The 14,076-nt window shown below is 45.8% G+C and overlaps 2 protein-coding genes across 2 annotated transcripts; both read left to right on the forward strand.

Annotated features, from left to right (window-relative positions):
- Nucleotides 1-658: 658 nt before the first annotated feature.
- Nucleotides 659-7,019, forward strand: LOC308133169 (regulation of nuclear pre-mRNA domain-containing protein 2-like; the record flags this gene model as incomplete). Its single annotated transcript, XM_080500470.1, is given in 7 exon segments — nucleotides 659-857; nucleotides 6,123-6,252; nucleotides 6,395-6,455; nucleotides 6,458-6,550; nucleotides 6,553-6,601; nucleotides 6,695-6,741; nucleotides 6,852-7,019. Coding segments are annotated over 7 exon segments (747 nt in total).
- Nucleotides 7,020-7,179: 160 nt separating this feature from the next.
- Nucleotides 7,180-11,502, forward strand: LOC308133170 (uncharacterized protein; the record flags this gene model as incomplete). The annotated part of the gene is made up of 6 exons (XM_080500471.1): nucleotides 7,180-7,342; nucleotides 7,586-7,874; nucleotides 7,980-8,312; nucleotides 9,202-9,369; nucleotides 9,481-10,857; nucleotides 10,910-11,502. The coding sequence occupies exons 1-6, from the start codon at nucleotides 7,310-7,312 to the stop codon at nucleotides 11,500-11,502; spliced, it is 2,793 nt and encodes a 930-aa protein (XP_080356597.1). The 5' UTR covers nucleotides 7,180-7,309.
- Nucleotides 11,503-14,076: the final 2,574 nt, after the last annotated feature.

Here is a 14,076-nt window from a genome sequence, read left to right on the forward strand (position 1 = left end):
TTGACAGTTGGATTTTCTTTGCCTCAAAAGTCACTTTATAACCACTTTGTGGCTTTTGACATTATTTTTCATGTCGTGCTACATGCTTTTGATAACATTTAATAGTGCTTTTTTTTTTATTTGGATCATCTTGTGTGTCACTCAAATATGCGTTATACTGTTTTTTTTTAATTAGGATATAACTTATCCTGTATTCATCTTTTACTGGGACTGACCAGTTATTTAGGAGGTGCAGCCACAATTAGCTGGCTGGTAGGGGTCAAAGGTCACGTGGGATTTTATTCCATGTCAACTTCTCCAGCCTTTAGGTCACTTGATATGTTAGCAGTGTTTGCGATTGATCAATATTGCATTTTTGTTTTCTCATATTTTAATGTCGATAGTCGCCAGAACATTTTTATTTTTATTTTATGGTCTTTTTGCAGGATTACTTTACACGCATCCCAGTAGTTTGTCTTCAATCGTGGTGCTCTCGTATTTCCTTAATTCACTTAAAGTGAGTTTATGCGGTTTCTCCCCCCACTAGTTCCTTGATTATTAAAGCAGGAGCGCGTGTTCGCCTCCCGTCCCGTCCTCTTCATCACCGTCACCACCACCACCACCATCATCATCGTCACCCCCGCCGCTCCTCCATCCCACCAGGAGACTCAGCGGAAAGATGGCGGCCGGTTCGGGGGCTGCGAGCGGCCACGGAGCCCGCGGCTCCACCACCGTCGCCCTGGAGGCGTCCTTGGACCGCCGCTTTCAAGGAGTATCGAACACCATGGAGGCGATCCAGGGACTTTCGACCTGGTGCATCGAGAACAAGAAGCACCACGGCCTGATCGTCCGCCACTGGATGAAGTGGCTCAAGAAGTGTGAGTCGCCGCGTCACCGAGGCTAAGCCGCTTTAGCACTGCGAGCTAATTCAAAACGCGTCTTTTCCAGCGTGCGGCGGAGACAAATTGGCCTCGATTGCACCGCAGTTCAGTGCAAAAAATAAAGCAATGAATATACGTCGAGGTGGAGGTTGAGGGTTTTAATCGCATGTATTTTCCGAGGCGATCTCTGACGTTATTGCTGTTTTAAATTAGCTGCTAGCCTGCTAAAGCTAACGTGTGTTTACAGCGGGGCCTGCAGGGGGTTCGTGGTCAGCGGCGATCGTCGCTCCGCTTCTGCTACACAACAAGCACCCAATTTGAGAAAAGATCGATGCACGTAGTTTGATTTTATTTGTAATTTTAAAATGCTTGCACCCATGAATGGCACGTGTGGTTTACAGCCCCCCCTCCTTTTTTTTTTTTTTTTAAATGCATCGAATGACGGCGCTGCAGCAAAAAACATGTTGACGAGATGAAGATGACTCACTTTAGGTAAACAAATCAAGAGTTTGTGTCTTAAGTAGGGTTGAAACTGAGATGTGCTTGAGTGGAATACTGTGAATTATTGATGCACCTTGCAGGAGCTCTGTTTGGCTTCACCGACCTAAACGATGGCTGCACATTTGTTTATTGATAAAAATTTTTTTGCTCTGTAACATTTTCTGAGTTTCTGCAAGTCTCACTTGTTTCTATGGGCTCAGTTAAAGGTGCTGCTAGTCACAGCAGGAGTATTGGCTTTATTCGATGTCTAAAACGTAATACCTTTGTTATGTTATGTTTTGAAAATCACACAATTTTAACTCAATCTCATTTTACTGGCTTTCATAGCTCTTGTGAACAGGATCTCTCTGTAGTTTAAGCATGTCAATAATGTTTATTGCAGGAAATGACATGCCATGGTGACTGGCCAGGGCCATTGTTGTTTCCCTCCAGTTGCTTCTTTTTTTCTTCACACCATTCAAGCACGTTTGTTAGGTGACATGTTGACCCTTCAGTTCCTTGCTGGTTTAAGTGTGAGAATGTTTGATGGTGCATTTGTCTGTGTTGACCTGCGATGTTGCTGACCTTGTTCTTGTCCGGGTGGTTTCATGCTGCGACTCTGGGTCATCTCAGACCAAACAAAGCGATTGTCCTTTGCTTTCTGTGGTCATGTGTTTGGAAGTGTAACGGGTCAAAGTGCTCGACCGGATCCACATTTTCCAGCCCTTATTTTTCTGTGCACATATTCGACCAGAGCACAGAGTGTCAGTTCTTGGTTTGCTTCATTTATTTCAGTAAGGTCAATTATGTGCAAGATCCTTTTTTTTTATTTATTTATTTTAAGAACTTTGTGGCAGTTCTGCCACTGATCCAGTGGATGGAGTCAAAAACGTACTAGAGTTTATGAAGGCCGTGTTGCACAGTGTAGCTGGTGAGGGATTTGAGGCCAATTACTTGAATAAGGCTCTTATAAAAGATAGGCGGAGACAAGATATTTTACAATCCAACACAGAAGAGATTTTCCTGCAGAACAGAGGTTCATCGGAACTTGATTAATTCTAAAAACTGCTGATATGATGGCGTTGATATCAAAAAGTCTTAAATATTGTTCATATCCGATAGCTTCAATCCGAGGCGGATAAGCTGGTCTTTTGGCAAGTGTATACATTCACGTTCCGTCTGCTTGTTGAAAGCCTGGGTGAGTCTCTGCAGTACATATTGATGGATGATGCTGATCTACTTTATTCTATTTATATCTGTCGAGTGAGTTCTATGGACGAGTTGATTTTTTATGAAGGAGTTTCAGTCCTGAAGCAACAGAAACGCTCTGATTAAGCTTGTGGGGGGGTGGAAGAAAGTCGTTTTTCTTTTGCTGGTTATGAGCAGAACCACCCAGCCAGAAAGTCTTCCGCATATTTTGTTTTGGGAAATGGAGGATTAAATGTGATGGAGGTTATAATGGCTGGTATAGAAGAAAGAAACTGTTCAAATGTTTGATCTCCAATAACAGTTTGTAGTTGTTTGGATTTATTTTAACTGATGGACTGATGGACAGTGCTGTGGGGTTTATTGTGTTGATTTATGGAGGTGGGAGAATCAGTTTGCACAGTTTTATATTAGTTTGAGAATGAAATATAAAACAGTAATTTGCCAAAGTTAAAAAAAAAAAAAAAAAATCTGAAATAACCACTGATATAGAGTTGCACATTTGTTTTTGCTCTATTGTATGTAAATATAAATGCAGCAATCACACATCTGGAGAGATCGAAAAATATCAGTTCCGCCTTGAACTGATGTTTTGAAGAAAAAGCATGTGAAGAAGATTCAGTTGTCCAGGAAGTGTAGGTGTTCAGTAAGAATCGTTTCGAATCTAATGTGAGTTTTAAAAGTTAGATTCTCACAAAATTTGTCTGACACGGCATCCAGACGTGAATCACAAGGTGGTTCAGCTCAAGTCAAAACACGTGGGCCTTTATTTCACACTGTGGGGAGTTTGTGTTTCACTAAAACCATCAGGTGGACATTTTTATATATTTTGTATTTTAAATCCCCGCCTTGCATCACTGCTCCCCGGACAAAGCGTGATAACAGCTTGTGTAGATAATCCAGGATGAAGTGCGGTGCAGCGGCCCAGCCTTTGTGTTCCGTTGTAACTCACCAGGAGACATTATTGGTATTTCTGTATGGAAAGCTTTAAATGAGTGCATTTTGGAGAAAGCTGTTGTTTGATGATTCTCCAAGCAAGATGTTGGTTTTTACTTTGTTTCTCAACTGGACCTCCTTTGCATTCATAATAATAATAATAATCATATTATTATATTCCATCTTTCTTCCATATGAGTCCTCAAGTATTTGACTTGATCCAGTTGGTGAAGTTTGTTATTGTGGAGGGGAAAACATTACTGTTCTGTTGTTTTCAGGCTCTGCGTCAGTATTTCAAGTCAAAGTTACAGTTTATCTTGTAGTTTTTTGTGAGTTGTTCTTCAAACTAAATGATATTGCAAACACTTTTTTTTTTTTTTTCCCCTCTCCGTTTTTTTTTTTTTTTTTAGTAACTTTCATCAAATCATACCGAACAAAAATCATCTATATAAGAACTGTAAATCTCAGCGTTCGGGTGAGGAAGTGGTGTGTTTGGCATGAAAATGGAAGTGAAGGTGCGAACAGGCTGTTAAATATAATTTGTGTGAGCACAATGGATTTCACCATGTTTTGCCTTTCACCATTGTTTAATGTCTTGTTTTATTGGAAATGTATGTGATAACTTGTGTGGTGTCATGTTTTCATTATTCGTTTGTTCTAATCAAATAGTTTTGTTCTTGCTGAAATAGATTTTTGTAGCCAAAATGACTCTGAAGCACATTTAGAAAATTGTGTGCTACAGAACAGTAAATGTTAACTTCATAAACCGTATATGTATTTTCATAGAATGTAATTAATCTAGATCAGCATTAATGTATTTAGTGATGCGGTAGCTGTGCACTTAATTCACAGTGGTGGATATCTGTTATTTCTGTAGAATAGAATCCAATCTTTATTTCTGATAAGCTATTTGTCATCATTTCCTGACAATATTTACAAGACACCATAATGGAACAGGAATACGTGGAGTTTAAAACAAATATTTTGCACATTTTCATCACTGCACGTTAATATAATGAACTTGAAATAAGATGTAGTGAACAATCTTAATTATTAAAGCAACTGTGCTTTTCTTTTTCTTTTTTTTTTCTTTTTTAAGGATCCTGTTTAAAGTAAAAGTTTCTGATCATCCTTTTCTTGCTTTTAGATCCAAGCGGCTGTTAATGAAATCTTTTTTTTTTTTTTTTTAATTGACTCCTCAGTATGAGGCATCCGTTTTTATAACCCAAGCTTCACTGATTTACTTGGATTTTGAAATGCTGAAATAATTTGTTATGTTCAGTTTGTCTTTTTATTTGAATTTACTGACCTAAAAGATCATAAAATAGCAGGGCAATTATTTTTTCCGCTGCTGCTGTCTTATGTTTCTTGTTTAGCTGAGATGCTGCCCTCAGTTAAAATGTGACACACTGAAAGCATTCACATTTTTCTGAAAAGCCTCCAATGTTTTCCTAAAGTTCCAAGTTGTGTTCGCCGATATATCTGCTTCCAGACTGAAATAGATTTCTGTTTGGTTCAACTGTGGTTTTGAATAACCTTATTTTCATAAACAGGCCGTCGTGTCGCTCTGCCAGTATCTCACTTCTTTTGAAAATGGAAATGTACCTTGTGACTAAAGTCAGCAGAGTAAATAGGCTCTTGTTTGTTGTTGTTTGTTTTTGTTTTTTTACTCCTAAATCTAGTGAACACAGCCAAATGTTTGAATATTTCACAAGATTTCTGATGTCCCCATGCTGACAAATCGAATGAATATGAGTTCATGCGGACCATTTACAGATACAGTCTTATCAGTACATGTAAATACAAAATTGATTACCATAGAGATAATTATAATGCCGTGGTAATTACAGAATAGATCCTTTAATCTAACTCTGTGCCGCAGACTCTGGAGAGGATCCCCGCTCACGATAAACAAATGTCACATGGACACTTGAACTTGTGGAGGGAATTGAGACTCACCAGTTTATCTGACACCGTTATTATTATAAAATCCTAACACACACACACACACACACAAATGCATCGCTCAGTAACTCTTCATTCATAACTGCTGTTTGATTTCTTAAAAAGTTAGTTCTACAAAATTGGATGACAATGCAGTATTTTTTTTTTTACTTTTTACAAGGAAGTTGAATATCTTTGTGAGTAAAAGATGTCAGCGAGGTTATCCTGATGGGTGAACTGTGTCAGTGATGCACTGTATGTTTACCTGCCTTTAATTGATCCAATCTCTTTATGCTTTTTTTGCATGCATGGGAGTGTAATTGTTGAAATCATGTCGCCTCCACCAGTGGTGATTTGCACAACAAACACCACTAGTGATGATGCTCGTCCCTCCACCAGTTTTCACCGTGCTTCTTCTGTTTGTCACACTGACACTAGAATGATTTATTTGGGTGTTATTAGTGATTTTTACGTCTCTTTCTTAACCAGTGAAACTTTAAAATGTTAAGTGATCAAACACAGACTGAAATGTTCAAGGCTTTAATCATCTGTTATGAGGAATGAGAATCAAAACTCAAGTGTCAGAATAATTAGACTATTTTAACTGGCCTCGTTGGAATCCCACAAAAGAATCTCAACACGTCCTTGAATATATTTCTTTTTTTTTTTTTTTGTCCTCTCCCCATATCTTTGCAGCCGACAACAATCATCGATTGAATCTCTTCTACGTTGCCAACGACGTGATCCAAAACTGCAAAAGGAAGAATGCCATCGTCTTTCGTTCGGCTTTCGCTGAGGTCCTTCCTAATGCTGCTCTGCTCATCAAGTGAGTGTCCTGAATGTGACTATTTATTGAACAGCTGTCACAGTAGGCAAACTTACATTTGCGACACATTTTAATGAAGTGATGTTACACATGTCCATCTTTCTTCTTCTAATATTAAATACATTTTGTTTTTCGCTGTCAGGGACCTGAAGGTCCGAAAATCGATCGAGAGGATCTTCACGATTTGGGAGGAAAGAAGCGTTTTATCCCGAAGAGGTCCATCGGTCAGTTCAAAGCGAGTTTGAACAAAAGGGAGAAGAAGGAGCGAGAGAAGCAGAAGGAGAAGGAGAAGGAAAAGAGAAGAAGGAAAAGGAGAAGGAGAAAGTAAAGGAAGCTCCATCTGCAGTTGGTCAGTTTGTCACTTTTAACACTCATCGAATATCTTCTTTAGTGTGTCCGAAAAGTGCAATGGCGAGTTTCAACGTGTGTATTTCTGCTTCAGTTCCTGCCAAAACCAAAGCTGCCCTGAAGTCCGAAAATCGTCGCAGAGTTCACAGTAAGTCGCGAAATGTTCAATCGGTCGATGGTACGATCTGGTCCTCCAGTCAGAAAAGAGTCCAGTAACTCTCTCCTCCAGCCCCAGTCCCCTCGTCGACCAGCTGCTGAGTCACAAGCGAGCCGTTGCCGAAGAAGAGCTGAGGGAGAAGCAGCTCACGGCCCTCCGGGTGGACGTCTGCAGCTCCGAGGCCCTCAAGAGGCTGAAAGGTCAGACGTGTCACGCTCAGAATTTCCCCCGCTTTCCTCCCCGTCCACACGCGTCATACTGAGGTGTTCTTGGTGCTCCGACAAGCACGTCAATGTCCGACTCTGCTCTCCCGTTCCATCCCCCCCCCCCCCCCCCCCCCCCCCCCCCCCCCCCCCCCCCCCCCCCCCACCCCCCCCCCCCCCCCCCCCCCCCCCCCCCCGACGCCAGACAAAGCAGGAGGGAACAAGTTTGCGAAGGACTTCGAGGACGGGAGTCTGAAGCTGCAGGGAGTTTGTTGGATTCCTGGACACGGAGTTGAAAACGGGGCCTCCTCTGCTGGAAGCTTTGGGAAACGCAGACATTTTCTATGAGATGCAGTACAAGGAGGTCAAGATTGTGGCCAATGTGAGTGTTGTGTGCCTGAAGACCATGAGAAATCTAAAATCCATATAATGAGTGAGCCCTTATTCATTATTCACATCTTAGACATGAAGACTTGTCTCTTGGTAACCAGATGTTATTGAACTGTTTTTTAATATACATCGCTTATTTGAAAAGCTTTTTTTTTTTTTTATATCCCCACATAATCCATTTGAGCCTGTATTTTTTTTTATTTTTTTTCTGTTCTACTTTCGCCTCTCTACTCAGGCATACAACGCCTTTGCCAACCGTGTGGCCAGCCTTAAGAGGAAACTGGATTCCCTCAAGTCGACCCTACCCGGACCCGAAGACTCTCCCATCCCCTCACCGTCGGAAGACGCCCCCTCGCCCTCCGGCTCCGACTCGCCCTTCTTGGGGATGGTGGCGAGCAGAGCTCAGGTGGATCCCGAGCTGGACGGAAAGGCCATGGACGAAGGAGAGCTGCAGAGCGACAACAGAGACATGGAGGACATGGACATGTCCGACGAGGAGGCCGAAGCCACTGCTGCAGCAGAGGGTGAGCAGCGACTGTTGTTGATGTTTTTGGCACACGTGGTGTATGTTGTCTTTAATGTCAACGCTGCATTGATGTCATTGTGATTTTTTTTGTTTTGTTTTGTAGATAAGAACAAAGACAAGGTGTCCACTGCTGCTGCGAAGGCTGCAAAAACTGAAACGGCCACAAAGCCTCCAACCACACCGACAAAAGTCTCCAAGCCCACCGCTGCTCCTGCTGCTCCCGCTCCTGCTGCTCCTGCTGCTCCTACTGCTGCTCCTGTTGCTGCTCCTGCTGCCGCCGCCGCCGCCGCCACCACCTCAGCCGCTCCAGTGACTCCCGCGTCCGCGACCACGACAACTGCTTCGGCCCCTCCCCTGGGGGTCAATCTGGCCAAGGTGGACCTGGGAAAGATCAGCTCTATTCTCAGCTCCCTCACCTCTGCCATGAAGAACACGGGTATGTTTGTGGTAGAAAGGTAATGGTTTGTTGTAAAACGAGTGTTTCTCTGCTAAACTGGAACGTGTGAGAAATGATTGTGGGTTTTGCTTTAGAATCCAGTGAGCAAACCTGGTTTACCTGGTTTTATATCGGTCGCCTGCAGAAACTTGCAGGCGGTTTCACTTGAATTGTAGGCCACTGCTTCACAATCTGTATATTCTTTGGGATTCATTATTGAAGGACAATAACAGGATTTGGACTCATTCAGACTCAGAAGTAGTGCCAATTGTTTTTGGAAACTGCTGTTTCATGCATCGTGTTGTACTCATCCTATGTATACAATGCTGATATTATGGTGTATTTTTCTATTGTGCAGCAGTAGCAGTAGAGTCGGGGCATGACTGAGTGCTTACCCTGAGACATACCTTGAATTGTATTGGATGATTATTTTATCGTCCCATTTCCACCACTCCAAATAAATGATTACCATCAAGTGAGATAAAATGGCTGGAAAACGTTTTCAACGCTTGAATTCTACATTTGGATCATTGCCCACCGAAGTGTGTCGGCCTCTCCAAGGTTTTGATTGCAAAAGGCTTGTGTGGAGGATTGTTAACTCAATAACATGCCGGAAATGCTCTCCAGAGACGGGGGGTGTTAAGTAATCGCTATTATTCCTCTGCTGAGCTGTTTCTAAGTAAACTAACATGCCCGTGGTGTTTTTAATGGAGAACCAACATGGCGCAGCGATGGGTTGATAATTGTATTTCGACCAAACCAGACCTCTGTGGCAGAAATCTATAGGAAGTTTTGATTCGACACCTTTCTGGAAATGACTTTGTTGCTGATCTTGTATATTGAAAAAGGTTTGACCCTCTTCACTTTTCTGTCCTTGCTTGCGTTGCAGGAGTTAGTCCGTCACCTCGGCCGTCCCCCGGGACACCCACCACACCCGGTGGACAGTCGTCCTCCGCCAAAGTGACGCCTCAGAGTCCAGCGCTGGCCAGCATCCTGTCACGGGTCGACATCACACCTGAAGGGATCCTCAGTGCTCTGTCTAAAACCAACACGCCATGTGAGACACACGTTGCTTTGATATTCATTAAAAAAAAAATATATATATATTTTTGATAAACCGAATTCCCCGTTTTACTTTTTAAAAAAAACTTTTTCTGTCTCGCTGCAGCTTTGTCTTCTCTCCTGCAAAGTGTGACGAACAGCAACTCGGCTCCTCCCGCGCGAACAACGCCGGAATCGGCGAGCGTCAAAACCCCAATAACCCCGACCACCCCGATCACCCCAACGACCCCCAAAGCGAAGGCTCCTCCGGGCAACAGCTTCAAGCGAGACCCGCCAGTCCGAAATAGAGACTGGGAGAAGGAGAGACAGCTGTCCCCTCCTCCTCCTCCGCCTCCTCCCCGTCCTTCAGCTCCATCTGTCTCTCCTCCCAGTTTAGAATCCAAGATCAACAGCTTCTTGCAGGGCAATCCGGGCTTTAGTCTCGCTCTCGGTGACGTCAGTCCCGACGGGGTGGACGGGACGCCGGTGAGGGACGAGGCAGCCGGCACGCCGACCCAAGACGAGATCATGGACACACCCGGGAGTGTGCCAGAGTCTCTGGGCTCATCCGGCGGCCATAACCTGTCGCCCACTGCCTACCGCAGCGAGCCCTGGGACGCCGTGATCACGCCGTCGGGAAGCAACAGCGACGGGGACTTCCTGGCCTCGTCGGCCTCCCGCTACGGATCCGGGAAAAAGAGCGGCACAAAATTGAAGGACGGCGAAATGATGGGCACGAGGAAGACCGCGTCCTCCGCCGCCGGCGGTGACATGAGGGGTAAGAAGGACGAACACGGCCAGCTGAGGATGCTGGGAAACAACCGAGTGACTGGAGAGAGGAGGCTCTCCGCCGGCGCCCGCAAGACGAGCGCCGGCTCAGACGAGGGGAATCTGGCCGGGAAAAGGGAGGGGAAAGGTCAAGCGTCTCCAGGTGGAGACAGGAAGGAGGGCCAGTACCATCGCATCGAGACACTGGTGTCGCCCTGCACGGAGGGGGCGCCCATCCAAACTCTCGGCTACTCCAACCGGCCGCTCGCCGGAGAGCGCATCAAGACAGTAGAGAGCATACGCGTGATTGGCCGGGGCTCCCGCCGGGGCGCCGGCGCTAGCGGCCGGCCGGGCGGAGCGATGTGGTACGAAGAGGAGGAGTATCTGGAAGCTCGCCCTCCGTCGCCTCATAACGTCCCCCCTCCCCTCAACGTCCCCCAGCGGGGCGCCGAAGACATGGTCCCCCCGATGCCGCCCCCCCCCACACTTCCTCCTCCCGCCGCATCTTCACCCCCCGCCAGGCCACCCCCACTCGCACCTCCCCCCCCACAGTCCGTTTCACATGCCCTACCATCCCGAGCACCTCCAGGCCGCCCCGCCGCTCCTCCACCACCATCCTCCTCCCACACCCCCATTCTTTGCCTCTCCCCCACCAATCCCCCGACCCCCGCCTCCTCCCATCCAGCACCGGCTCTCCCCCCCACCCGCTCACCCCTCATTGCCCTCTGCCGTCATGGTGGGGGGCGTGTTGGTCCCTGTTGACCGTCCCCTGCCCCCCCCTCCCCCAGTCAGGTCCGAGAGTGCAGAGCGAGGCGGAGGGGGCCACCGGGGCAACAAGTCGGCCCCGCCGCCCCTAATGCCCTCATTGCTCGGCGAGCCCCCAAAGCATCCCCGGCCCGGCACGGTAAAAGAGCATTTTGTCCCCCGACACGCACCCCCCCTCCATCGCCCCGGCGCCCCGGGGGTTCCTCCACCTTTACTGGGGAGAGTCAAGGAGCCCCTGAGTCTACACCTCCCACCCCCTCCTCACTCTCCCACATCCTCCACCACCTCCCCCACCACGCCCAACTCCCCCGCGTTTGACGCCGCGCCGCCTCGCCCCCTCCCCCAGTCCGGCGGCGGCCCCCGCGCTAGTCCTCCAGCTCAGTCCCGAAGCCAGAGCTCGAACCCCGTGCCCCTCCTCAACCTGCCCAGTGCGCGACCCCCAATGGTCTCTGCCCCCATGCTGCAGAGACCCCCTCTGCGAGGCAGAGCCCCCGCCCGGCACCCCGACCGAGGTCACTCCGTCAGGGGGTTCCGCGGCGGCAAGCGCTCCGCCCCGCCGTTCGCAGGCGGCCCTTTTCACTCTCAGAAGAGGCCTTTCCTGCCGCCGCGCTACTGAGGTGGCTCCGCCATGACGAGCCCAATGAGAAATTGCAAGCCACACATGTAGACGTGCAGCGTGTGTGTGTGTGTGTTAGCCCTGCTGGTATGAGCCCTCATGTCTTTACTCTGTTAATAAGCTTGAATTAAAGCTACCTTAGGTTTGTGTGTAAATAGTTGATCAAGCCTTCATGTCTCCGCCAGTCTTCTCACACTGTACAGCACAGCAAGGAGGTTATCGGTTACGTCATACAGAGGCGTCGTGTAACGGCCCTCAATCTACCATTTCTTCCAACTCTCTTATCAAGTGTAGAGGAATGAGAGAATTTGCGAGCGTAAAACTCAAATGGCCCAAAACAGAAAGAAAGCCATGCGACGTTAAGCCGTTCTCAGTCTTTGGTGGTATTACCTGAGACCGTGAAGCAGGAAGATACTATTCCAGGCAGTAGTTTGGCATTATGGGGGATAATATTTCCAGGTCTCCTCAGGAGACTTTCTTTAGAGGGTCTTTCCTATTCCCTTGACACTTAGCTGAGCATAACGACTGGACGAAGGTGGGCAACCATTAGGTCAACATGCCGATTCCTCCCATCTGTTCAAATCAAAAAAATTCCAAAGTTGTCTTAGTATTTCAGAGTCGCACAGTTTTGATCAGACTAAATCTATTGGAGACTATGCCACTTTTTTCTTTAAAAAAAAAATCCCATCTGAATCCTAAGAAATGGCTATCTTATAATAATCATATTATAATCCTATAGACGACTATACAAACAGCCGTTTTAAAAAAGAAATTCCTTGGTTTTCAATTAAAACTGATCTGAATGCAAAACAGATTAAATCTTTCTCTTAAAAATCCCACCAAGACATTTCAAGGCCACTGAAGCCCTGCGCATAGCTTTGTTGTGTAAAGATAAATAAAGTTATGTTACCATGATAACTTTTTCTTTGTACATTCTGGTCCAGGCCAGAAAAGTGCATTTCAACATCAATGCTGATCGCGATTATTGGGCAAAGATTAACCTCAAAGAAACCTTGACCGAAATATCGGAATTTATTCATTGTTAATATTTGACTGTTTCCAGTGTCAATGCTCAAATAAGCTCAAGGTCGACTGACCTCCTCGGTTCATCTTCACACAGATATGTTCTCTTTCAACTTGGCACAATAAGCATATTTTGTCACAATGTCAATCGAATCCTTTTTTTTTTTTTTTTTTTTTGGAGCCACGTGTGACGGAAGGGATGAGCGTAGGCTCTGAAGAAATCTTTCCTCTTGGCGTGTGCTGTGCATCCTGAAATGCTACATTTCATTTGAAGTGACGGGGGGGGGGGGGGGGGGGGGGGCGGGGGTTTGTGTTTTGCAGTCGAGGCTGTAAACCTGCTGTAAATAATATTCTCTTGCTCCACCTTTTTTTCCCCCCTCTCTCTCTCTTTCTCACCCTTCTACTCCTACTGTATTTTCTTGTAAATATAAAGAGTGACTGAGTTACACAGCTTTTATTTTATTATTTTTTTCCCCACCTCTTCAAATTATCTCTGTGAAAGAGGACAATACTCGTTACTTGCGCACCTCCTCTTTACTGTGATTGAGGCCTTGGATAAATGTTAGCCTGGAAGAATCCCACAGCAGTATTTTTCTGTTCTCTATTAAAAGGAGAGTGAAGATAATTAGGATTTTTTTTTTTTTTTTTTTGATTAATTGTCTCACTATCTCTGCTTGTGGCACATGAAGTTAGACTGAGAAATGAAGGTAATCAGTAGATGATGGGGGGGCATCAGTTGGTAGGGTTCATCATGTACGGACTTGAATAAAATCCGCAGTTTCAATTCAACTGGGGGGGAGGTATTTTATTTGGTCAATATTTAAAACTACAATTGCGCTGTTTTTTTTGTTTGTTTGTTTTTTTTTTTAATCATTTTGCGCTATTCAGCTGGACCTACCGGTTTCAGATTATTTTTTCTTTCCTCGAATTCCCACAGCTGCTGTCATTTCCACTTTGCATTAACATTGAACACACTGAATTTTCGCTCTGCGTTTCCCTCATAAAATTGAACGTTTTGAAAACCACACAATAGAACGAAAAAGTAGTCTTGCCGGCACATGAAACTTGAGCTTATTATCGGGTTTATTTAAATACTCCAGTTGTTCTGAGCTCCTTCTCTGCATCGATCCTTTGCTAACTTTCATGCTTCTGCCTTCAAGCCCCTGTACTTGCCTTGTGCTCACACCGCTTCATCCAGAAACGCTCCTGCACAGTGACAGTAACACACCCCTACCCCCCCCTTCTTCTCTGGGGGTTGTTGCCACAATGCAACAACTGCCATTTACCCACACAACTCGAGGTGCTTGCCTCACGTCTCTGTCGAAGCCTCACGACTCCCGTGTTCGATCACGGATGTGCGCGTCGTCTTCTGTGCTCGTGCGCCCAGCAGAGTTTTAAAATGATAAAAGTTCATTGCTGAAACGCTGCAAAACGTCCCCCGCGTGTCGTCGAGTGGTTGCACCGTAAACGTGGAACAACCGAGTTAATTTGTCCCGGGCAGCGTTGAGCACTTCCTCGGTGATCTAATGAATGTTACACGTGTCTGTTACA

Source organism: Blennius ocellaris (assembly GCF_963422515.1).
Source record: "Blennius ocellaris genome assembly, chromosome: 8".
In the NCBI taxonomy this organism is placed as follows: domain Eukaryota; kingdom Metazoa; phylum Chordata; class Actinopteri; order Blenniiformes; family Blenniidae; genus Blennius; species Blennius ocellaris.